At 52.3% G+C, this 24,960-nt stretch overlaps 1 protein-coding gene across 2 annotated transcripts in view; it reads right to left on the bottom strand.

Moving 5' to 3' along the window:
- Positions 1 to 24,960, bottom strand: part of NDST4 (N-deacetylase and N-sulfotransferase 4) — a 209,827-nt gene that overhangs the window by 25,811 nt on the left and 159,056 nt on the right. For both annotated transcript variants that reach the window (XM_080674250.1, XM_080674251.1), the window contains exon 8: positions 12,627 to 12,809. In XM_080674250.1, the coding sequence (XP_080530376.1) occupies positions 12,627 to 12,809 (183 nt within the window). The remainder of the gene's footprint in view (positions 1 to 12,626; positions 12,810 to 24,960) is intronic.

Genomic DNA, 24,960 nt, shown 5'->3' with positions numbered 1-24,960 from the left:
GCATGGGCATTCCTGGAGGACTAGATATCTGGGATATGAGTTCCTGGAGGACTAGATGTCTGGGATGGGCATTCCTGGAGGACTAGACGTTTGGGTTGTGATTTCCTGGAGCATTAGACATCTGGGATGGGCATTCCTGGAGTATGAGAAGTCTGAGATGGGCATTCCTGGAAGATGAGACGTCTGGAATGGGCATTCCTGGAGGACTAGCCGTCTGAGATGGGCATTCCTGTAGGATTATGTCTGGGATGTGAGTTCCTGGAGGAAAAGTTGTTTGGGATGTGAGTTCCTGGAGGACTAGATGTCTGGAATGGGTATGCCTGGAGGACGAGACATCTGGGATGGGAATTCCTGGAGGTCTAGACGTCTGTGATTTGGGTTCCTGGATGACTAGACATCAGGGAGGTGAGTTCCTGGAGGACCAGATGTCTGGCATGGGCATTCCTGGAGGACTAGAAGTCTGGGTTGTGAGTTCCTGGAGGATTAGACGTCTGGGATGGGCATTCCTAAAGAAGGAGACGTCTGAGATGGGCATTCCTGGAAGATGAAACGTCTGGAATGGACATTCCTGGAGGACTAGAAGTCTAGGTTGTGAGTGCCTGGTGGACTAGACATCTGAGAAGGGCATTAATGGAGGAAAAGACGTCTGGATGGGCATTTCTGGAGGACTAGACATCTGGGATGGGCATTCCTGGAGGACTAGAGATGTGCAATGTGAGTACCTGAAGGACTAGACGTCTGGGATGTGAGTTCCTAGAGGACTAGACGTCTGCGATGTGAGTACCTGGAGGATTAGACATCTGGGATGGGTATTCCTGGAGGACTAGATGACTGTGATGGGCATCCCTGGAGGACTCGACATCTGGTATGCGAGTTCCTGGAGGACTAGACGTCTTGGATGGGCATTTCTGGAGGTCTAGACGTATGAGAGGTGCATGTACCTGGAAGAATACACATATGGGATAGGCATTCTTGGAGGACTAGATTACTGGGATGGGCATTCCCGGAAAACTAGACGTCTGGGATGTGCATGTACCTGGATGACTAGATGTCTGGGATGGGCATTCCTAGAAGACTAAATGTCTGGGATGGGCATTCCTGGGGGACTGGATGTCTGGGATGGGCATTCCTAGAGGTCAAGATGTCTGGGATGTGAGTTCCTGGAGTACTACACGACTGGGATGGGCTTTCCTGGAGGTCTAGACGTCTGTGATTTGGGTTCCTGGAGGACTAGATGTCTGGGATGGGCATTCCTGGAGTACTGGATGACTGGGATGAGCATCCCTGAAGGACTCGACATCTGGTATGGGTGTTCCTGGAGGACTAGACGTCTGGGGTGGGCACTCCTCGAGTACTAGACATCTGTCATGTGAATTCCTGGAGGACTAGATGTCTGGGATGGGCATTCCTGGAGGACTAAACTTCTGGGTTGTGAGTTCCTGGAGGACTAGATGTCTGGGATGTGAGTTCCTGGAGGACTAGACGTCTGTGATTTGGGGTTCTGGATGACTAGACATCAGGGAGGTGATTTTCTGGAGGACTAGATGTCTGGGATGGGTATTCATGGAGGACTAGACGTCTAAGATGGGCATTCCTGGAGGACTAGACATCTGAAATGTGAGTTTCTGGAGGACTAGACATCTGGGATGGGCCTTCCTCTAGGACTAGAGGTCTGGGATGTCCATGTACCTGGAGGACTAGATGACTGCAATGGACATTTGTGGAAGACTAGATGTCTCAGACTGGCATTTGTGGAGGACTAGAGGTCTGGAATGTATATGTACCTCGAGGACTAGATGTCTGGGATGAGCATTCCTGGAAGACTACTCGTCTGAGATGTGCCTGTACCTGGAGAACAAGTCGTCTGGGATGGGCATTCCTGGAGGACTATATGTCTGGGATGTGAGTTCCTTGAAGATTAGACGTCTGGAATGGGCATTCCTGGAGGTCTAGACATCTAGGATGGGCATTCCTGGAAGACTGGACGTCTGGGATGGGCATTCCTTGAGGACAAGATGTCAGGGATGAGCAATCCTGGAGGTCTAGATGTCTGGGATGGGTATTCCTGGAGGACTAGACATCTGGGATGTGCATGTACCTGGAGGACTGGTTGTCTGGGATGTGAGTTCCTGGTGGACTAGACATATATGATGGGCATTCCTGGAGGACTGGATGTCTGGCATGGGCATTCCTGGAGGTCTAGATGTCTACAATCGAAAATCCTGGAGGATGAGGGGTCTGGGAAGTGAGTTCCTGGAGGAGTAGATTTCTGGGATAGGCATTCATGGAGGAATAGACATCAGGGATATGAGGTCCCGGGAGACTAGATGACCTGGATGGGCATTCCTGGAAGTCTAGACGTCTGGGATTTGGGTTCCTGGAGGACTAGATATCTGGGTGGGCATTCCTGGAGGATTAGACGCGTGAGATGGGCATTCCCGGAGGAATAGACGTCTGGGATATGAGTTCCAGGAGGACTAGATGACTGTGATGTGCATTCCTGGAGGACTAGACATCTGGGATATGAATTCCTGGAGGACTAGACATCAGGGATAGGTATTCCTGGAGGACTTGACAAATGGGATGAGCATTCCTGGAGGATGAGACGTCTGGAATGTGAATTTTTGGAGGACTAGATTTCTGGGATGTGCATTTCTGCAGGATTGGACGCCTGGGATGGCATTTCTGGAGTACAAGTTGTCTGGGATTGGCATTCCTGGAGGACTAGATGTCTGGGATGGGCATTCCTGGAGAACTATATGACTGGGATGAGCAATCCCTGAGGGACTTGACATCTGCTATGGGTGTACCTGGAGGACTAAACATCTGGGATGGGCATGCCTGGAGGATTAGACGCATGAGATGGGCATTCCTGGAGGAATAGACATCTGGGATATGAGTTCCAGGAGGACTAGATGACTGTGATGTGCATTCCTGGAGGACTAGACATCTGGGATATGAATTCCTGGAGGACTAGATATCAGGGATAGGTATTCCTGAAGGACTCGACAAATGGGATGGGCATTCCTGGAGGATGAGACGTCTGGAATGTGAGTTTTTGGAGGACTCGATTTCTGGGATGTGCATTTCTGGAGTACAAGTTGTCTGGGATTGGCATTCCTGGAGACTAGATGTCTGGGATGGGCATTCCTGCAGGATTGGAAGTCTGGGATGAGCATACCTGGAGGACTAGACATCTGGAATGTAAGTTCCTGGAGGATGAGACATCTGGGATGTGTATTCCTGGAGGTATCGACATCTGTGATTTGAGTTTCTGGAGGACTAGATGTCTGGGATGGGCATTCCTGGAGTATTAGACGTCTAGGATGGGCATTCCTGGAGGTCTAGACGTCTGTGATTTGGGTTTCTGGAGGACTAGATGTCTGGGATGGGCATTCCTGGAGTATTAGATGTCTAGGATAGGCATTCCTGGAGGTCTAGATGTCTATGATTTGGGTTCCTGGAGGACTAGACATCAGGGAGGGGAGGTCCTGGAGGACTAGATATCTGGGATGGTTATTCATGGAGGACTAGACATCTAAGATGGGAATTCCTGGAGGACTGGACATCTGAAATGTGAGCTCCTGGAGGACTAGACATGAGGGATGAGCATTACTCAGGTCTAGACATCTGGGATGGGCAGTCCTGGAGGACGAGACATCTGGGATGGGCATTCCTGGAGGACTAGACATCTGGAATGGGCATTGCTGGAGCATTAGATATCTAGGATGGGCATCCTTGGAGGAATAGACATCTGAAATGGGCATTCGTGGAGGACGAGACATCTGGGATGTGAGTTCCTGGAGGACTAGGTGTCTGAGATGGGCATGCCTGGAGGTCCAGACGTCTGGGTTGGCATTCCTGGAAGACTAGACGTCTGGGATGGGCATTCCTGGAGGGATAGACATGTGGGATATGAGTTCCATGAGAACTAGATGTCGGGGATGGGCATTCCTGGAGGACTAGATATATGGGAGGTGCATGTACCTGGAGGACAAGACATAAGGGATAGGCATTCGTGGAGAACTAGATGACTGGGATGGGCATTCCTGGAGGATTAGATGTCTGGGATTGGCATCCCTGGAGGACTAGATGACTGTGATGGGCATCCCTGGAGAACTCGACATGTGGGATGGGCATTCCTGGAGGACTATAAGTCTGGAATGGGCATTGCTGGAGGATTAGACATCTGCGATGTGAGTTCCTGCAGGACTAGATGTCTGGGATGGGCATTCCTGGAGGACTAGACGTCTGGGATGGGCATTCCTGGAGGAATAGACGTCTGGGATGGGCATTGCTGGAGGAATAGACGTCTGGAATGGGCATTCCTGGAGGACTAGATGTCTGGGATGGGCATTCCTGGAGGTCTAGATGTCTGGAATGGGCATTATTGGAGGACTAGACGTTTGGGGTGGGCACTCCTCGAGTACTAGACATCTGTCATGTGAATTCCTGGAGGACTAGATATCCGGGATGGGCATTCCTGGAGGATTAGACTTCTGGGATGGGCATTCCTGGAGGACTATATGTCTGGGATGTGAGTTCCTGGAGGACTAGATGTCTGTGATGGGTATGCCTGGAGGACGAGACATCTGGGATGGGCATTCCTGGAGGTATAGATGTCTGGAATGGGCATTCCTGAAGGACTAGACATCTTGGATGGGCATTCAAGGAGGACGAGGAGTCTGGGATGGGCATTCCTGGAGGATGAGACATCTGGGATGGGCATTCCTAGAGGTCGAGACGTATGGGATGTGAGTTCCTGGAGTACTACACGTCTGGGATGGGCTTTCCTGGAGGTCTAGACGTCTGTGATTTGGGTTTCTGGAGGACTAGATGTCTGGGATGGGCATTCCTGGAGAACTAGATGACGGGGATGGGCATCCCTGAGGGACTCGACATCTGCTATGGGCATTCCTGGAGGACTAAACGTCTCGGATGGGCATTCCTGGAGGACTAGACCTCTGGGATGTGAGTTCTTGGAGGACTAGATGTCTGGGATGGGCATTCCTGGAGGACTAGACATCTGGGATGTGAGTTCCTGGCAAACTAGATATCTGGGATGTGAGTTCCTAGAGCACGAGATGTCTGGGATGGGTATGCCTGGAGGACGAGACATCTGGGATGGGCATTCCTAGAGGTCAAGACGTCTGTGATTTGGTTTTCCTGGATGACTAGACAACAGGGAGGTGAGTTTTCGGAGGACTAGATGTCTGGGATGGGTATTCATTTAGGACTAGAAGTCTAAGATGGGCATTCCTGGAGGACTAGACATCTGGAATGAAAGTTCCTGGAGGACGAGATATATGGGATGGGTATTCCTGGAGGGCTCAACGTCTGTGATTTGGGTTCCTGATGGACTAGATGTCTGGGATGGGCATTCCAGGAGAACTAGATGACTGGGATGTGCAATCCCCGAGGGACTTGACATTTGCTATGGGTGTACCTGGAGGACTAAACGTCTGGGATGGGCATTCCTGGATAACTAGATGACTGGGATGTGCAATCCCTGAGGGACTTGACATCCGCTATGGGTGTACCTGGAGGACTAAACATCTGGAATGGGCATTCCTGGAGGACTATATGTCTGGGATGTGAGTTCCTGGAGCACGAGATGTCTGGGATTGGTATGCCTGGAGGACGAGACATCTGAGATGGGCATTCCTGGACGTCTAGACGTCTGTGATTTGAGTTTCTGGAGGACTAGATATCTGGGATGGGCATTCCTGGAGTACTAGACGTCTGCGATGGGAATTCCTGGAGGTCTAGACATCTGTGATTTGGGTTCCTGGAGGACTAGACATCAGGGAGGGGAGGTCCTGGAGGACTAGATATCTGGGATGGTTATTCATGGAGGACTAGACATCTAAGATGGGAATTCCTGGAGGACTGGACATCTGAAATGTGAGCTCCTGGAGGACTAGACATGAGGGATGAGCATTACTCAGGTCTAGACATCTGGGATGGGCAGTCCTGGAGGACGAGACATCTGGGATGGGCATTCCTGGAGGACTAGACATCTGGGAACAGCATTCCTGGAGGAAAAGACGTTTGGGATGGGCATTCCAGGAGGACTAGAGATGTGCAATGTGAGTACCTGTAGGACTAGACGTCTGGGATGTGAGTTCCTGGAGGACTAGACGTCTGCGATGTGAGTACCTGGTGGATTAGACATCTGGTATGGGCGTTCCTGGAGGACTAGACGTCTGGGGTGGGCACTCGCCGAGTACTAGACATCTGTCATGTGATTTCCTGGAGGACTAGATGTCTGGGATGTGAATTCCTGGAGGATTAGACGTCTGGGATGGGTATTCCTGAAGGACTAGACCTCTGGGATAGGCATTTCTGGAGGTCTAGACGTCTGGGATGTGAGTTCGTGGAGGGATAGATGTCTCTGATGGGCATTCCTGTAGGACAAGAAGTCTGGGATGTGCATGTACTTGGAGGGCTAGACGTTTGGGATGGGAATTTCTGGAGGATGAGACATCTGGAATGGGCATTCCTAGAGGTCGAGACGTATGGGATGTGAGTTCCTGGAGTACTACACGTCTGGGATGGGCATTCCTAGAGGTCTAGATGTTTGCGATTTGGGTTCCTGGAGGAGTAGATGTCTGAAATGGGCATTCCTGGAGTACTAGATGTCTGTGATGGGAATTCCTGGAGGTCTAGATGTCTGTGATTTGGGTTCCTGGATGACTAGACATCAGGTAGGTGAGTTTTTGGATGACTAGATGTCTGGAATGGGTATTAATTTAGGACTAGAAGTCTAAGATGGGCATTCCTGGAGGACTAGACATCTGGAATGTAAGTTCCTGGAGGACGAGTCATCTGGGATGTGTATTCCTGGAGGTCTCGACGTCTGTGATTTGAGTTTCTGGAGGACTAGATGTCTGGGATGGGCATTCCTGAAGTATTAGACGTCTAGGATAGGCATTCCTGGAGGTCTAGACGTCTGTGATTTGGGTTCCTTCAGGACTAGACATCAGGGAGGGGAGGTCCTGGAGGACTAGATATCTGGGATGGTTATTCATGGAGGACTAGATGTCTAAGATGGGAATTCCTGGAGGACTAGACATCTGGAATGTGAGTTCCTGGAGGATAGACATCAGGGATGAGCATTACTCAGGTCTAGACATCTGGGATGGGCAGTCCTGCAGGACGCGACCTCTGGGCTGGGCGTTCCTGCAGGACTAGACATCTGGAATGGGCATTCCTGGAGCATTAGATATCTGGGATGGGCATCGTTGGAGGAATAGATGTTTGAAATGGGCATTCATGGAGGACGAGACATCTGGGATGTGAGTTCCTGGAGGACTGGGTGTCTGGGATGTATATGTACCTGGAGGACCAGATGTCTGGGATGGGCATTCCTGGAGGACCTGATGTCTGGGATGTGCCCCTACCTGGAGGACTAGACATCTGGGATGTGAGTTCTTGGAAGACTAGACGTTTGGAATGGGCATTCCTGGAGAACTTGACCTCTTGGATTTGAGTTCCTGGAGGACTAAATGTCTGGGATGGGCATCCCTGTAGGAATAGATCTCTGGGATGGACATTCTTGCAGGACTAGATGTCTGGGATGGGCATTTCTGGAGATCTAGACATCTGACATGTGAGTTCCTGGAGGACTAGACATCTGAGTTGTGAGTTTCTGGAGGACTAGAGCCTGGGATGTGAGTTCCTGGAGGAGTAGATGTGTCCAATTGGCATTCCTGGAGTACTAGACGTCTAGGATGGCCATTCTTGGATGACTAGATGTCTGGGATTTGGGTTCCTGGAGGACTAGACGTCTGAGATTTTGGTTCCTGGACAGGGAGAGAGCTGGGTCTTCTTCCGAGGACTTGAGGGTAGAGGATGCCCTGTGGTAACCCAGGACCCTATATACTGCTGGTCCCATTTATTTATGGATGCATTTGCTGTGTGGCTCCTGCCACTCACCCAGCTAATGGATGTTGCACTTGTCATTCTTCAGGTGTCAACTCTAGTGTCCCCCATGAGGGCCGTCCCTGGCTTCTGTCTCTGGCACTTCCTGTCATAGCCTCTTCCCTGAATTTCTGTACTGGAATTATCTTACTCCGGATGAGTTTGTAGTATTTTACATGATTTACATAATAGCACCGTGATATTGCTAATACTTCTGTCTCCACTGGAGTGAGCTTGCTGATCAGGAGACCCTCCTTGCTGCAATGGAAACAATGAAACGCAGGACAGGGCTTGAGAGCAAGGGCTTTGGATGGGCGCGGCTGCCAGGACGGCGTGTGAGCGGCACTGAAGGGCGGGCGGGTGCTGCCAAGTGCTCCAAGGCGGACTTCACAGAGACTGTGTGGACCTTGCCCTTCATGCCTCCCGCAGAAAACCATCTCCAGCATCTCTCCTGGTGGCCCCCGCGCTGGCTCCCGCGGATCACCCGTCACTTCAGACTTACACCTGCTCCTCACACTGCTTTGTGAAGAACTTTCTTCCTCAGGGAATTTTATTATTTTTTTGACTCTGGGTCTATTTTTTCATTTAATGATTCTTTATTGTTGAAGGTACTACGTATGAGTCTTCGGTTTTAGATGTCAAGCAGTAGAAACGCAGTCGCCACAGCCTCTGCTTGCTGTTTCTTCACAGAGAATGTGGCGAGGACAGCGTCTCGGTGGTGGTGGTGGTGGTGGTGCCAGGGGGCTTGCTCAGGTGGCCTCGTTCTGCTTCGCCGAGGCAGGTGAGCAAAGTGCAGTGGCCGGGCCCCGGGAAAGCCAGTCTTCTGTGGGCTCGCTCCTGGCCGCACATGTACAGCAGGTCACATCCTCCTCTACCACAGTCCACGTCTTCACCATTCAAACCAGTGCTTTTGGCCCTTTTTGGTTTGGCTCAGTGAATAGAGCACCGGCTTGCAGACTGAAGGGTCCCAGGTCACATGCCCGGGTTGTGGGCTCGATCCCCAGTGTGGGGTGTGCAGGAGGCAACCGATCAATGATTATCTCTCATCATTGATGTTTCTCTCGCTCTCCCTCTCCCTCCCTCTCTGAAATCAATGAAAATATATTTTTTAAAAAGAGGAAATCCTCCTTCATGCTTCCTTAGGATTATTCTATCAAAACAAAGGGGACGTGAATTACCAGGAACCCGTGAACATAATTTTTAGCCCCCCCACCCCCCACCCAGAAGTATGCGAAGAGGGCACACTTGGGGGCAGATTTCTGCCTGCTGTGGGTGCACATCCCCACACTATAGCTTTGAGAGAGACAGCCTCCCTTGAAGGAGCTCAGCACATTGGTGGCCCTGCTGCTGTCTGTGGGCAGACACTCACGTGGCACTTTTTAATGAGGTGACAAAGCAGTTTCACATACATGGCAGTCAGGCCACATGCCCAGGTGCTAATGAAAATGTACATAAGGAACCAGAGGAGATTAAATAGATGCAAAAGCTGTCAACAATAAGAATAAAGTTAAGCCGAAACCGGTTTGGCTCAGTGGATAGAGCGTCGGCCTGCGGACTGAAGGGTCCCAGGTTCGATTCCGGTCAAGGGCACGTACCTTGGTTGCGGGCACATCCCCAGTGGGAGGTGTGCAGGAGGCAGCTGATCGATGTTTCTCTCTCATCGATGTTTCTAACTCTCTATCCCTCTCTCTTCCTCTCTGTAAAAAATCAATAAAATATATTTAAAAAAAAAAAGAATAAAGTTAAAACAAACAAAAACAGATGCGAAGATTATCGCTGTGCACGTTTTCTTTTTATTTGTGGTAATAAAACAAAGTGTGAATTAAAAATCTAATGGAAAATGACAGTTGAATGAGTTTTTAAGAGTGAACCACGCTACGTAGGAATGAATGCTTACCAATACAAGCAAGTCCCCACGCACCGAATTTGAGACTGTATACAGGGACAGACACTATAGACCAGTTTACCCTGACTGTAAGGCTGTGAAGAATGGGCTATAAAATGTTTAATTGGTGCTAGTTATGCGTTTATGTTTTTTAAAATATGTTTTTATTGACTTCAGATAGAGACAAGGGAGAAGGAGAGAGAGATAGAAACATCATTGAGAGAGACACATCTGGCAGCTGCCTCCTGCACGCCCCCTACTGGGGGTTGAGCCTGCAACCCAGGCATGTGCCTGACAGGGAATCGAACCCCCAAACCTCTTGGTCCATGGGAGGATGTTCAATCCCTGAGCCATACCAGCTGGGCTATGTTTATGTTTTTGATGAAACTGAATGCACACTGTATAAAGGACAGGCTGCTGATGCTCATAGCTGTGTGTGTTGCTATGATAACTATGAGTAGGCAGAAGAGACTCACCTGGAAGGAGCGGGGCAGTGTTTGTGCTTTATCTTTCCAGAGCCTTCCACAGCCTCGGACACTGCTTGTGGCCTACAGAGTCTGTCAGGTTTTCTTCAATGCGGCAGCGCTGACCACAGCTGTGGGCCCGAGGGATTCCCTGATCCTCACCGCCCTTTGCTCCCTGGCCCTTGCCTTCTTCTGAAATACATCTGAGAAGGTGTGGCTTTGGTTCACGCAAAATGTTTGCAACTTTACCTCCCGTCTAAAGAAGCCACATAAACGATGCACCTCCCGTAATGAAATGGAGTCTCTTACTCTCCTTTACTTAGATGCTCTTCTTACAGCAAGACGTTTCGATGACATAGCTGAACATTTCTAAATGTATATGAATGGCAGAACAGTGACGGGACTGTGTGAGCTCTCCAAAGCCTTTTCTGATGAATTCTGTCATTTAGTAAGAATGTCCCAGAAACTGACCTCTACACTGCTTTTCAAACTGAAAACTCAGGCCCTGCCAATGTTTCCTCTGCGTCTGTGTATGTTCTGCATCTTCCACAGTGACGTGGTCCCTAAAATACAGTACTATTTCCTGTTTCTAATGCTCATCGATACCCCACAAACCAGCACCGTGTTTCACACTGAACAAACACGCAATATTTAGAATCATCATGGTGACCCAATCATATGACATTCACTCCTTAGCAAATAAATAGTGTCCCTGATATAAAAAAAACCCCCACACAATTAGCTAGCCTAAAAAATCTCTCAGTGTCAGCGAGTACAAATTCTCCATTACAACACTTTTTTCTAAAGCAGAAGGAAGAGTAGAGGTGGGAGCATTGCCATGTCAGCTGTCTGCACCGTTCTTTAGGTCGCTGCTTTTTCTGGTTATTGTGCCATGAATTATAGATATCTCACAAGCAAACGTGTGTGAGAACAGGAGTGATTTACTCCCCATGATTTATCAGCGTCACAAGTGTGTGGGACACCTGCTTTGCCTTTATTCAACCTGGCAGGGTGTGCCTGTAGGCCCCTTATTAGGGAGGTCTGTACCTAGTCACCAGCCCCTCGGGTTATTCACCTCACACAGGCCCAGAGCTTACTGGGAGTGAGACTCCCACCTATTAACCTGCTGAGAACAGCTGCAGGACCGGCGGGCTCACAGTAGCGGTCGTCTCAACGCCCTGTGAAACACGTCCCTGAGAGCCAGACCACAGGGACTATCCACGGCTCCGGGAGGAACCCCATCCTCTGCTTCCTGCCTTCTCCCAAGCAGCTGCCTAGCCTCACGCATGGGGCTGCTCAGTGGACACACGTTGAGTGGACCCCAGCCACACAGATGGCGCCACACAGCAGGGATCCTGGAGGAAAGAGCAGCAGGCCCGAGGAGAGGCAGAGAGGACACAGTCTGTTTCGCAGGGATTTATCCTGAGGAATGCTGCGCCCTGCCTCCTGCTTGGCGGGTCCTAGGACCTGCACGGCAGCCAGCTCACCGCCCCTGTTTGGTGCATCAGGAAGAGTCGGGGGGGAGGGGGGCTTTTCTAGCTGAGGCGCAGAGCAGAGGGTTTGTGTTCCAGGCATTGAGGGTACGAGGCTCCCACTGTCTGTAAAAGCAATCCTTATGCTGGTGATTCTTTTATTATTTTATTTTAAAATATATTTTTATTGATTTCAAAGAGGGAGAGAGAGAGAGAAACATCAATGATGAGAGAATCATGGATCTGCTGCCTCCTGCATACCCCCTACTGGGGGTGGAGCCTGCAACCTGGGCTTGTGCCCTGACCGGGAACCGAACCGTGACCACCTGGTTCGTAGGTTGATGCTTAACCACTGAGCCATGCTGTCTGGGCAGCGATTCTTTTATTAATAGATCGGATCCTAGCAAAGCGTTCTTAGATCTAAAGGAACGTAGTGACGTGTTAAAGACAGACTGTGTTAAGCACGAGGTGAAAAAAGGCTCTTCGGTTTTTATTTTCACCCCTGCCCCGGGTTGTACACACCCATGCCAGAGTCTAGTCACGGGGTCTCAGATTATGGCGCTTGGGTGTCTATTCCCTCCCATTCCCAGAGTGAGATGCCCTCCCGCTGAGAAGACACGAACCATCAAACCACATCCTCGATGCAGAAGTCCCCAACCAACCGGACCAACAACGGAAACCTCAGAAAAACAACGCAACAGAAAACCGCAAACACAGCCCATCAAACAAACAAAACGCATCACTGAAGAGGATAAAACCACTGGATAAAGAAGCATGTGTCAAATGCCGGCTGTACGTTCTGCAGCTGAGCTCCTACCCCCAATCAGCACTCACAGTCTCCCTGCCCGCCTCCAGAACCCCCCGCCCCCACGCCCATGTTACCTGCCAGAGCGGGTCCCTCTGCTCCGGGAAGAGTTCGAAGTACTTGCGGGCCAGCTGCAGGGGCGGCAGCGTCTGCAGGCGTAGGTTGGTCCAGCTCTGCACGAAGTTGGCCAGGTTCATGAAGGTGTAGGACCCCAGGCGGTCATTGCCATAGTTGGACAGGTGGGTCATGAAGATGCTGATCTGAAAGAGGAACGACAATGAGCATACGGAGCAAGTGAGAAAGCTCAAGTGGCACAGGAGCCCCAGGCAGTGCCTCCCCCATGGCAATTTCAAGAGAAGCAGAGCCATCGTTTTAGCTGGTGTGATGGACTGAGCCCTATCCCCCCCATTTCGTATGTTGAAACTGTGACCCCAATGTGACTATATTGAGAGATAAAGCCTTGAGGGAGGGAACAAAGGTTAAAGGAGGTCATCAGGGTGGGGCCCTAATCTGATAGGTGTGGTAGGCTCTCTCTCTGTCCCTCCGTCTCTCTCTCTCACCCCCGTCAGTGCACAAAGAGGAGGCCGGTGAGGACAAAGCCAGAACGCAGCTGCCTGTGGCCTGGAGGAGAGGCCTCATGGGGCAGGGGGAGGGGAGAGGGCAAGGGGGGGGAAAGGGACATATGTAATACTTTCAACATAAAGATTTATTTAAAAAAAGAAAAAGTGTACTGGGTGGGTGGGGCCTCCATCAGGGACTCCAGCCTCCAGAGCTGGGAGTTGGGAGACAATAGAGTCAGTGGTACCTTTTTGGGGCAGCTCTGCAGACACATGCCGGTGGAAAGCCACACGGGGGATTTCTACTTCAAAAGTCACGCTCATAGTCACTCTGAAAATTAGGATGGGCCCGGCCTCGTGGCTCAGTGGTGGAGCATCGACCTATGAACCTGAAAGTCATGGTTCGATTCCCTGTCAGGGCACATGCCCGGGTTGCAGGCTAGATCGCTGGTGTGGGGTGTGCAGGAGGCAGCCGATCCATGATTCTCTAATCATGGATGTTTCTATCTCTCTCCCTCTCCCTTCCTCTCTGAAATCAATAAAAATGTATTTTTTAAAAAATTAAGACTGAAGTTGGCCCCAGCACCCCTCACTGTTCACTGAATGAGTGATACCACTTTCCACATCAGTGTTCCCCATCGTAGAACCAGGGCCTCAAACTCAATGGTCTAAGAACCTCCAGACAAGCGAGCGGGAAGCAGAGTCCCTGGGCCCTGGGATCGATGCTTGCTCAGCCCTCTCCTGCGGGAGGCACACAGAGGCCCAAGGAAACCGTTTCTTTCTGGGCTAACGAAGAATTGTTATTGCCATAAGGAAACTGAGTGTTTGCACAAAACTGATTGCATTTAGCCCGAAACCCTTTCACACCCATTAATCATCTCACACGTTTCTGACCTCACACCAACTCTAAAGGCACCGTCTTTCGTCCTGGGCTTCTGTGGGCAAGAGACTAGGGCAGAGTGGAGTCCAGATTGGTACTGCGAAAGGGCATCAGGAACTGGTGTGACCTGGACATAACCCAGTGTACAACCGGAAGGGGCACAAAACACTAACAAAGGTGGATTCTGTGAGGCCAAAAAAAAAAAAACCAACACAAAACCACACAAAAACAAAAAACACAAGCATCGTGCTGAGTGAAATAAGCCAGTCAGAGCAAGGCAAGTATCACATGATCACACTCATATGTGGAATCTAATGAACAACATAAACTGATAAACTGATGGACGGAGTGGACCCAGAGACATGGAGCCAGAGACATGGAGGCAGGGAACAGAATGCGGAATCTTGGAGGGAAGGTGGGGGGGCGAAGGGGAGGTAATCAACCAAAGGCCTTGTGTGTTTCTATGCATGGCCCATGGACACAGTCAGTGGGTGGTGAGGGCCTGGGGTGGGGGATGGGGGTGGGCTGGAGGAGGTCAATGGGGGGAAAAAGGGGACATCTGTAATACTTTCAACAATACTAGTAAAGACAAAACAACAAAAACAAAACAAAATAAGACCCCACAAAACCTAAATCCAGAAAACTTTCGCAGTTCTGACCTGGCGCAAGACTAAGGCAACTCACAAATGGCAGCTCACCTTCTACCAACAACAATGTGTGCCCTTGCCCCTCAGGCCACATTGTATTTACTGCGTGTTGTGAAGACTCATCTATTACATATTATTTAGATCCACAAATATTTCAGAGCAGCTCACATTATAATTAAGTACTTTACCAACTTCATTAGAAAAGCAAAAGTAACATAATGTTACCAATAATAACAATTAAGCAAATATAACCTGTGACTTTAACCAGAAAACAGCACCGCAGGTCAGTGCGGAGGTGGAGGACCGTGTTGGGGCCTGGTTTCCGTAGAGACCCATCCTGCCTCTTTGTAAGGGCCCATGTTCTTGGTGTGCGTATGTGGGTTATGTGGGCTTTTTGGAAATAAACATGGGCTTTTGGTCACCACTGCCACGTGCTGTCTTTGCGACCTGTAGGAACAGCCAGCTGTCAGTCACGGATGTGCACTCGGAAGCGTGGTCCGAGACCCAGCATGCCATGGGACAACTGCCGAGGCCCAAAGGGCACTCCCTTTGTCTTACAAACATAAAGTCCTGCGAGGTGCACGTTAAAGGCATTGGGGCCCCGAATGCCCTTTTAACCGTGGGACCCCCCCAACCCATTCCACAGGATTCTTAAGGCCTGGGGGTGGAGGGGAGAGGCTGTTAAAATGGCTGGACACACTCTTCCCGGCGGGAGGTGGGCAGCAGAGATTTAAAACAATAACTAAAATAATAACTGAAAGGTGCACCGCGCTGAGCACATGGGGGTGTGAATCCAAGCCTTCACAGGGTGAAATGATGAAGCCCTCGCAGCATCCCACAGGTAGGTATGGGCCCTGCCGCTCTCACGGGTAGGGAAACTGAGGCACAGTTAGGTAACCTGTCCAGTCCCCCTCTGGTTACAACAGGGCAGGACTTAAAACCTGGCAGCTGGAGTCCCAAATTCGACACGTGACACGCCTGACACATCCTCCAAACAGCTCAGAGAGTTTACAGCCGTCATTGTATTCCTTTCTCCTTTTTATAAAAATAAACAGATTTGTAGATCTCCGTCTACAGAAGAAAATGCAAATCCCCATAAGTATCATCTCAGTGACTATAGTAGGTTTCACATTTTCTCCTAAACTGGGATGACAGAGGAGACATGACTTTGGAGTCTGACATGAGAGCTTCCAGGACAATGAGCCAGTGTTTGGGAGGAACATTACGGAGAGACTGCAAATGTATCTCGAAGGCAGACTCACGCCATCGCCCTCAGCCCCCTGTCCCCTTTATCCTAAAGGTCAACAGAGAAAGGCCCTTTGAGAACATAGCCTTCCCATAGCACGCACAGAGGGAAATTTAAATTAAATGCCCGATGCCAGCGCCATGCTGTCTCTGAGCTGTGCATGGGCCAATGTCTGTCTGTCTGTCTGTCTCTCTCAGGAAGTGCCCGCTCAGCAGGACCAAATTCCGGAGTTTCCAGAACATACCATTGTGTCAGGAGTCCATGACCATGTAGTTGCCGTTGTTCTCATGAGAACTTTATAATTAGCACAAGAATACTCACCTGATCCCAGCGCTTCTGCACTCACCTCACGTCATGACTATGAAGAAGAAGTAAGGCCATGCGAGCAAGGGCTGGGGTAATTAGCTCCTCATGACTGAATTATTCTGTGAACTGGTTGCAGCAGATGCCTAAGTCACAGAGTAAAGTCCCAGGATGCCACCACCTGCCTCTCGGGCTGTGATTTCAAGGTGGAGATTTAAGGCACCGAGACTCTCCAAAACTTGACTAAAGTATGAATGAAACTACTACCTGGAGAGAATGTAAAGGTTGTGTGTATCCTATGGGCAGATACACATTACGTTTCATTAGGGTGTTAACACAGGGCTTTTAAAGGCTTCCCGGCCACTCCTTCCAAGTCATCCATCCAGAGTCTCCTCAGGTGGGAGCCGGGTTCTGAAGGCCATGTAAGTCGAGGGCAGAGCCCAGGAGCCCACCACAGCCGCCCTGTGGGTCTCAGCGGGTCTGTGCATCACATTCTAATATCTTTGGCTGAGAATAGACTCAGGCACCGTGGCCATGACAGGGGTCATCCTTTCTGCACAGGCGCCATGGTCATGATGGGGGCCATCCCTGCTGCACAGGCACTGTGACCATGACGGGGGGTATCCCTACTGCACGGGCACTGTGACCATGACGGGGCCAGACCAGCTGCACAGGCACCATGACCATGACGGGGGGTTTCCTTACTGCACGGGCACCATGACCATGATGGGGGTATCCCTGCTGTACGGGCACCGTGACCATGATGGGGGCCATCCCTGCTGTATGGGCATCGTGACCATGACGGGGGGTATCCCTGCTGCACGGGCACCATGACCATGACGGGGGCCAGCCCTACTGCACGGGCACCATGACCATGATGGGGGCCATCCCTGCTGTATGGGCATCGTGACCATGACGGGGGGTATCCCTGCTGCACGGGCACCATGACCATGACGGGGGCCAGCCCTACTGCACAGGCACTGTGACCATGACGGGGGCCATCCCTGCTGTACGGGTATCGTGACCATGACAGGGGGTATCCCTACTGCACGGGCACCGTGACCATGACGGGGGGTTTCCTTACTGCACAGGCACCGTGACCATGACGGGGGCCAGCCCTACTGCACGGGAACCGTGACCATGACGGGGGCCAGCCCTACTGCACGGGCACTGTGACCATGACAGGGGGTATCCCTACTGCACAGGCACCATGACCATGACGGGGGGTTTCCTTACTGCACAGGCACCGTGACCATGACGGGGGGTAGCCCTACTGCACGGGCACCATGACCATGATGGGGGCCAGCCCTACTGCACGGGAACCGTGACCATGACGGGGGCCAGCCCTACTGCACGGGAACCGTGACCATGACGGGGCCAGCCCTACTGCACGGGAACCGTGACCATGATGGGGGCCAGCCCTACTGCACGGGCACCGTGACCATGACAGGGGGTATCCCTACTGCACAGGCACCATGACCATGACGGGGGGTTTCCTTACTGCACGGGCACCGTGACCATGATGGGGGCCATCTCTGCTGTACGGGCATCGTGACCAAGAAAGGGGGCCATCACTGCTGTACGGGCATCGTGACCATGACAGGGGGTATCCCTGCTGCACGGGCACCGTGACCATGACGGGGGGTAGCCCTACTGCACGGGCACCGTGACCATGATGGGGGCCATTCCTGTTGTATGGGCATCGTGACCATGACGGGGGGTATCCCTGCTGCACGGGCACCGTGACCATGATGGGGGCCAGCCCTACTGCATAGGCACTGTGACCATGACGGGGGCCATCCCTGCTGTACGGGTATCGTGACCATGACGGGGGGTAGCCCTACTGCACGTGCACTGTGACCATGACGGGGGGTTTCCTTACTGCACGGGAACCGTGACCATGACGGGGGGTAGCCCTACTGCACGGGAACCGTGACCATGACGGGGGCCAGCCCTACTGCATGGGCACCGTGACCATGACGGGGGGTTTCCTTACTGCACGGGCACCGTGACCATGACGGGGGGTATCCCTACTGCACAGGCACCATGACCATGACGGGGGGTTTCCTTACTGCACGGGCACCGTGACCATGATGGGGGCCATCTCTGCTGTACGGGCATCGTGACCATGAAAGGGGGCCATCACTGCTGTACGGGCACCGTGACCATGATGGGGGTATCCCTGCTATACGGGCACCGTGACCATGATGGGGGCCATTCCTGTTGTATGGGCATCGTGACCATGACGGGGGGGTATCCCTGCTGCACGGGCACCGTGACCATGATGGGGGCCATTCCTGTTGTATGGGCATCGTGACCATGACGGGGGGTATCCCTGCTGCACGGGCACCATGACCATGACGGGGGCCAGCCCTATTGCACGGGCACCATGACCATGACGGGGGCCATCCCTGCTGTATGGGCATCGTGACCATGACAGGGGGTAGCCCTACTGCACGTGCACTGTGATCATGACGTGGGCCAGCCCTACTGCACGGGAACCGTGACCATGACGGGGGCCAGCCCTACTGCACGGGCACCATGACCATGATGGGGGCCATACCTGCTGTACGGGCACCATGACCATGATGGGGGCCATCCCTACTGCACATGCACTGTGACCATGACGGGGATCAGCCCTGCTGCACGGGCACCATGACCATGACGGGGGCCAGCCCTACTGCACGGGCACCATGACCATGACGGGGGCCAGCCCTGCTGCACGGGCACTGTGACCATGACGGGGGCCATACCTGCTGTATGGGCATCGTGACCATGACGGGGGGTATCCCTGCTGCACGGGCACCATGACCATGACGGGGGCCAGCCCTACTGCACGGGCACTGTGACCATGACGGGGACCAGCCCTGCTGCACGGGCACTGTGACCATGACAGGGGGCCATCCCTACTGCACGGGCACCGTGACCATGACGGGGGGCCATCCCTACTGCACATGCACTGTGACCATGACGGGGGCCATCCCTACTGCACAGGCACCGTGACCATGACAGGGGGTATCCCTACTGCACGGGCACCGTGACCATGATGGGGGGTAGCCCTACTGCACGTGCACCATGACCATGATGGGGGCCATTCCTGTTGTATGGGCATCGTGACCATGACGGGGGGTATCCCTGCTGCACGGGCACCATGACCATGACGGGGGCCAGCCCTACTGCACGGGCACCGTGACCATGATGGGGGCCATTCCTGTTGTATGGGCATCGTGACCATGACGGGGGGTATCCCTGCTGCACGGGCACTGTGACCATGACGGGGGGTATCCCTACTGCACAGGCACCATGACCATGACGGGGGGTTTCCTTACTGCACGGGCACCATGACCATGATGGGGGCCATCTCTGCTGTATGGGCATCGTGACCATGAAAGGGGGCCATCACTGCTGTACGGGCATCGTGACCATGACTGGGGGTATCCCTGCTGCACGGGCACCATGACCATGATGGGGGCCATACCTGCTGTATGGGCATCGTGACCATGGAGGGGGGTATCCCTGCTGCACGGGCACCGTGACCATGATGGGGGCCAGCCCTACTGCATAGGCACTGTGACCATGACGGGGGCCATCCCTGCTGTACGGGTATCGTGACCATGACGGGGGGTAGCCCTACTGCACGTGCACTGTGACCATGATGGGGGGTTTCCTTACTGCACGGGCACCATGACCATGACGGGGGCCAGCCCTACTGCACGGGCACCATGACCATGACGGGGGCCAGCCCTGCTGCACGGGCACTGTGACCATGACGGGGGCCATACCTGCTGTATGGGCATCGTGACCATGACGGGGGGTATCCCTGCTGCACGGGCACCATGACCATGACGGGGGCCAGCCCTACTGCACGGGCACTGTGACCATGACGGGGGCCAGCCCTACTGCACGGGCACTGTGACCATGACGGGGGCCAGCCCTACTGCACGGGCACCATGACCATGACGGGGGCCAGCCCTACTGCACGGGCACTGTGACCATGACGGGGGCCATCCCTACTGCACGGGCACTGTGACCATGACGGGGACCAGCCCTGCTGCACGGGCACTGTGACCATGACAGGGGGCCATCCCTACTGCACATGCACTGTGACCATGACGGGGGCCATCCCTACTGCACAGGCACCGTGACCATGACGGGGGCCATCCCTACTGCACGGGCACTGTGACCATGACGGGGGCCATCCCTACTGCACATGCACTGTGACCATGATGGGGGCCATACCTGCTGTATGGGCATCGTGACCATGACGGGGGGTATCCCTGCTGCACGGGCACCATGACCATGACGGGGGCCAGCCCTACTGCACGGGCACTGTGACCATGACGGGGGCCAGCCCTACTGCACGGGCACTGTGACCATGACGGGGACCAGCCCTGCTGCACGGGCACTGTGACCATGACAGGGGGCCATCCCTACTGCACATGCACTGTGACCATGACGGGGGCCATCCCTACTGCACAGGCACCGTGACCATGACGGGGGCCATCCCTACTGCACGGGCACTGTGACCATGACGGGGGCCAGCCCTGCTGCACGGGCACTGTGACCATGACGGGGGCCAGCCCTGCTGCACGGGCACTGTTACATGTTTCTTTGTCTCTGCAATTTGCCAGCTTCCCTGTGTTTATTTCTAAGTATTAGGTAGAGCTGCTGGTCTCCTGGAATTGGTAGAGTGGCCTTCTGTAGTAGGTGCCCTGTAAGGTCCAGTGGGTCAGCCTCCCAGTCATCTGAGCTGGGCACTCTAGATGCACCTATGTGGTCTGTGTGCACAGTGTTGTTGTAGTTGAACCTTGATTGCTGTTGGCGTCACTGGGAGGAATTGACCTCCAGGCCAATTGGCTTCCAACTGTGACTACAGTGGAAGAGCTGCTGTGCAGGAGATTCCCCATTGGAGCAGGACTTGCTTCAGTGAGGCTTTGGTGCTCACTGAATCTGCCCCTTGAGTGTGTCACTGGTGGATGTGGTAGGGTTGTAATCTGGAGTGGGCTAAAGCTGTCCTCTGGGTGCACTGGCTCTGGGGCCTCCAGGGAGGTGCAAAGTCAGTCACTGCCTGTGCCTTGCCTGGGGCCACCTGTCAGGAGCTACAGAGAGATCTGCAGAAGGCTGCTTCTTGCATTGGGCTTGGAAGTGCCCAGGAAGGCCAAGCTGTGAAGGCAGGCTGCTGCTGGTGCCGGACCTGGGACCTCTTATTGAGAGGTATGGAGTCTGCTGAGGCCAGGATCTTCTTGTTTGAGAGATTTTAGCAAAGTCTGAAGCTTGAGCCAGGACAGGCCATTCATATGAAAAAGTCACTGCAAACAGCTTGGGTGGGGCTGCAAATTGGGTTGGATGGGGCTGCAAATTGGATGGGGTGGGGTCTCAGAGAATCACTAAGGTGGAACAAACAGTGTGAGCCAGGTTGATGGAGACTCAGATATGGCTGCCAGTCAGCTCTGTAGTGGGAAGGTCTTAGCAGAGGAACAATGACCCCTGCTAGCACTTTAGTCAGGGAGAAAGTGCCCTCCAGTTCTTGCCCCAATGTCAGCCAACCCAGTTCCTCCTGGTATGTTCCTGGGTCATCCCAACCTTCTGTCCCAGAGCTGGAGTTCTGAGTAAGTCCATGCACTGGCCCTTTGGGAGGAACTGCCTGGGACTCCAGCAGCCTCTGTGTCACTCAGCCACAATCCCCACTGGTTATTACAGCCTGAAGTTAAGGGGGCTTCTCTTCTCAGTACTGGAACCCTGAGCTGGGGGTCTGGTTTGGGGCTGGGACCCCTTGTTCCTCAGGGTTGGCCTCTGCAGCCGAGATTCTTCTTTATTTCTCTGGTTGTAGGGCCTCCGTTCAGCCAGATTTCAGGCGGTTCTGAATGATGGTTGTTCTGTATTTTACTTGTAATTTTGATGTGGTTGTTTGAGGTGGTGAGTACTGTTTACCTATGGTGCCATCTTGGTTCTCTCTCCTATTTACTTTGAATCTAATCCTCCCAAAGCACCATCTAGAACAGGTGTCCCTGTGTGACGTGGGTGCCACTGTTGACAGGTGCCGCTCACAGGGCCTGGAATTACTGCAGCCCAGATAGGCGGTCGTTCAGATGTGAGCTTTTATCTCTTCTGAGGCCAAAACCGGCAGGGACATCTTGTCCAGTGGAAGAGTTCCGGAATGAGACGTCAGGGCTAATACCAGCAGGCCACTGAGGCGGCCACCAGAGGGTCCCCGAGCTCTCTGCCATCATGCGGGCTGGGCTGCCCCTCGTCCAAGCCTCTACCTCCGTCCCTCCCTCCGCCCTCTGCCCTCAGCTCTGTTATCACCAAACAGGAAACAAGTCTGAATCCTTCCTCTTTCTGTTGTAGAAACAGAAAACCAAACGTGAAGGCTCTAGAGTTCATTCTTCATGAGACACGTAAGGCATTCTTTCTGAATGCCAGATGCAAGATGCATGCGCCGAAAGTGGGAAGATTGTTACCTGTGGAATAAACTCATGTAATGATGAGTCTATAGTCCAAGGAGAAAGAGGTTTTGAACATAGTAATGTGTTAATCGTGATAATAGGGAATTAAATAAAAATGACTTAACTCTATGGATAATCCAGAAATGTGGTAAAAGTAGTGTCATGGTGGGAAATGGGATAGGATTATATAAACATGGGTGGGCAGGCATCTTCCCGCGTCTTGAGGTGCAAGCTGTACATTAATTGTTTTATGGAGATGTTACTTTGCCTCTCTTGTGATGTTGCCAACATACAAAACAGGAGAAAGGAAAGAGGGGGAAAAGTAAAGGTCTCATTTCTCTGTGAAATGCAGCATCAACCCTCCGATGGGGTTAAAGTAGCTCAGACTACTGGTGCAGGCCAGCTCCTCCTCGTGTGCCCGCATGGTCATGGTCAAGGGCGTGGTGTTAACATCCAGAAGCAGAATGCCAAAGAAGGGCCTTACACTGCAACTTAAAATCACGTTTTAGAGCCGACCTTTTTACTTAAAGTATACATGCAATATGTGTATGTAGTGCCTTATATCTCAAATCATTTACGGAGTAGTCAGATGCGTGGTTCACAGGAAACATGCATCATTACAACACATTCCGGCAGAAACACTAGTTCTGCAGAGTGAGCAGGGAGGCGCCCTTGTCAGGCTGCTGGGTCCGGCTCTGGCCGCCAGCACGTTTCATGATGAGCATTAAGTATGAGCAGCTGGCTTCCATTCTATCATCTTTGGCTTGCCCTCTTGCCCCTGTTCCAACGAAGGCCGCTGTGTTTAAAAATATGTCCATTAGCTTGTTAAATTATTGATTGGGCTTTTTAGTTCTCATAAAATGTGGAGATAAATGGAATACAGCGAGGGGCCCTGTGACGGCCCCTGTGACTTTCGTTTTCTCCTCATATTTCCCCTACGGAGGCACTTCTGTGTCCTTATGTTATTCTGAACAAAGGCTGGGCCCACATGAGAGATGCTCAGAATGGACGATGCTTCATCCCCTGAGTGAACACCAGGCACGTCCAGGTCTAAACACACGTGACATAGCCTGTGTGAGAGTTAAGCGCCCCAGGGAGCACCGTTTCGGTCCTGGGCAACCAATAACTTGGTCAGTGCTGACACCTACCTTCTCAGATCCACAAAGTAAAGAATGTTTGCCCCGAGCGGACATATCACTCTGCCAGTCCATTGCAAAGTCTATCCTTAGCTTGGAATTCACTGCTGAAAGGAGCCACTTCCTTGTTCTTGAATGTACTAAGCTGACTGGTTGGTTAATGGTTGATCTTTTCTCAGTAAGTTAGTTGTTGAGTCTCAATGTTAATTTATTTAGATAACTTGGCCAAGGGGTTCCGGGTGCACTCTGCTTGTGTTGCGTGGTTAGGTCCCAGGAAGGCTCCCTGTTTTAGGGAATGCAGGGTCCGAGGCTCTTTCTGAGGCAAAGCTGGGAACCAGGGTCCCAGGGTTTTGAGTTAGGTTTGTGGTTCGGAACCAGGGGTCTCACAGCCAAGCTTCTACAGCAAGTTCTTCCGTCTCCTTCTGGGTTCCACTTTCCCTCTCTTGATCAGTTTATTTTATTTTATTTTTAAAAAACAATGCTTTATTTTTTAAAATATATATTTTTATTGATCTCAGAGAGGAAGGGAGAGGGGGAGAGGGATAGAAACATTCATGCTGAGAGAGAATCATGGATCGGCTGCCTCCTGCACGCCCCACACTGGGGATCAAGCCTGCAACCGGACACGTGCCCTGACTGGGAATTGAACCCTGACCTCCTGGTTCATAGGAAAGGACAAAAGGAAGAAAGAGCAGCAAGGCCAGGTTCCAAAATGGCGTGTATCTCTCCATCTGCAGGTCGACGGACAGGAGAGGGTGGTTGCAGGGAACGGCTCAGCGCTTGTCTGTACATCTCCACACCAGCCATCGACTCCCACTCCTGTGCCCGCCCTGGGCAGAGGGGCTCCTGGGTCCATGTGACTCTCAGTGTGGTCTCAAGTACATGTGCACCCACAGGCGCGAATAATTAATTACAGTTCTCAGTTGATGCTTTGCTATCCCACGCCCTTGGCGACTTAAAGAAGACTTTTCTTGGGTGTATGAAAACCTGAACCTTTGGTTTTCTTTTCCTTTTTTTTTTTTAATCCTCACCTGAGGATAATTTCCACTGATTTTTAGAGAGAGTGGAAGAGAGAGGGAAAGACAGAGAGAAACATCGATGTGAGAGAAACACATCCATTGGTTGCCTCCTGCACACGCCCCAACCAGGGCCTGGGCCAGGAAGGAGCCTGCAACCGAGGTATGTGCCCTTGACCA

The sequence above is a fragment of the Plecotus auritus genome (assembly GCF_963455305.1).
Source record: "Plecotus auritus genome assembly, chromosome: 6".
NCBI classification, from domain to species: Eukaryota; Metazoa; Chordata; class Mammalia; order Chiroptera; family Vespertilionidae; genus Plecotus; species Plecotus auritus.
Note: the sequence above shows the minus strand (reverse complement) of the source record. Positions and strands in the feature narration are given on the sequence as shown.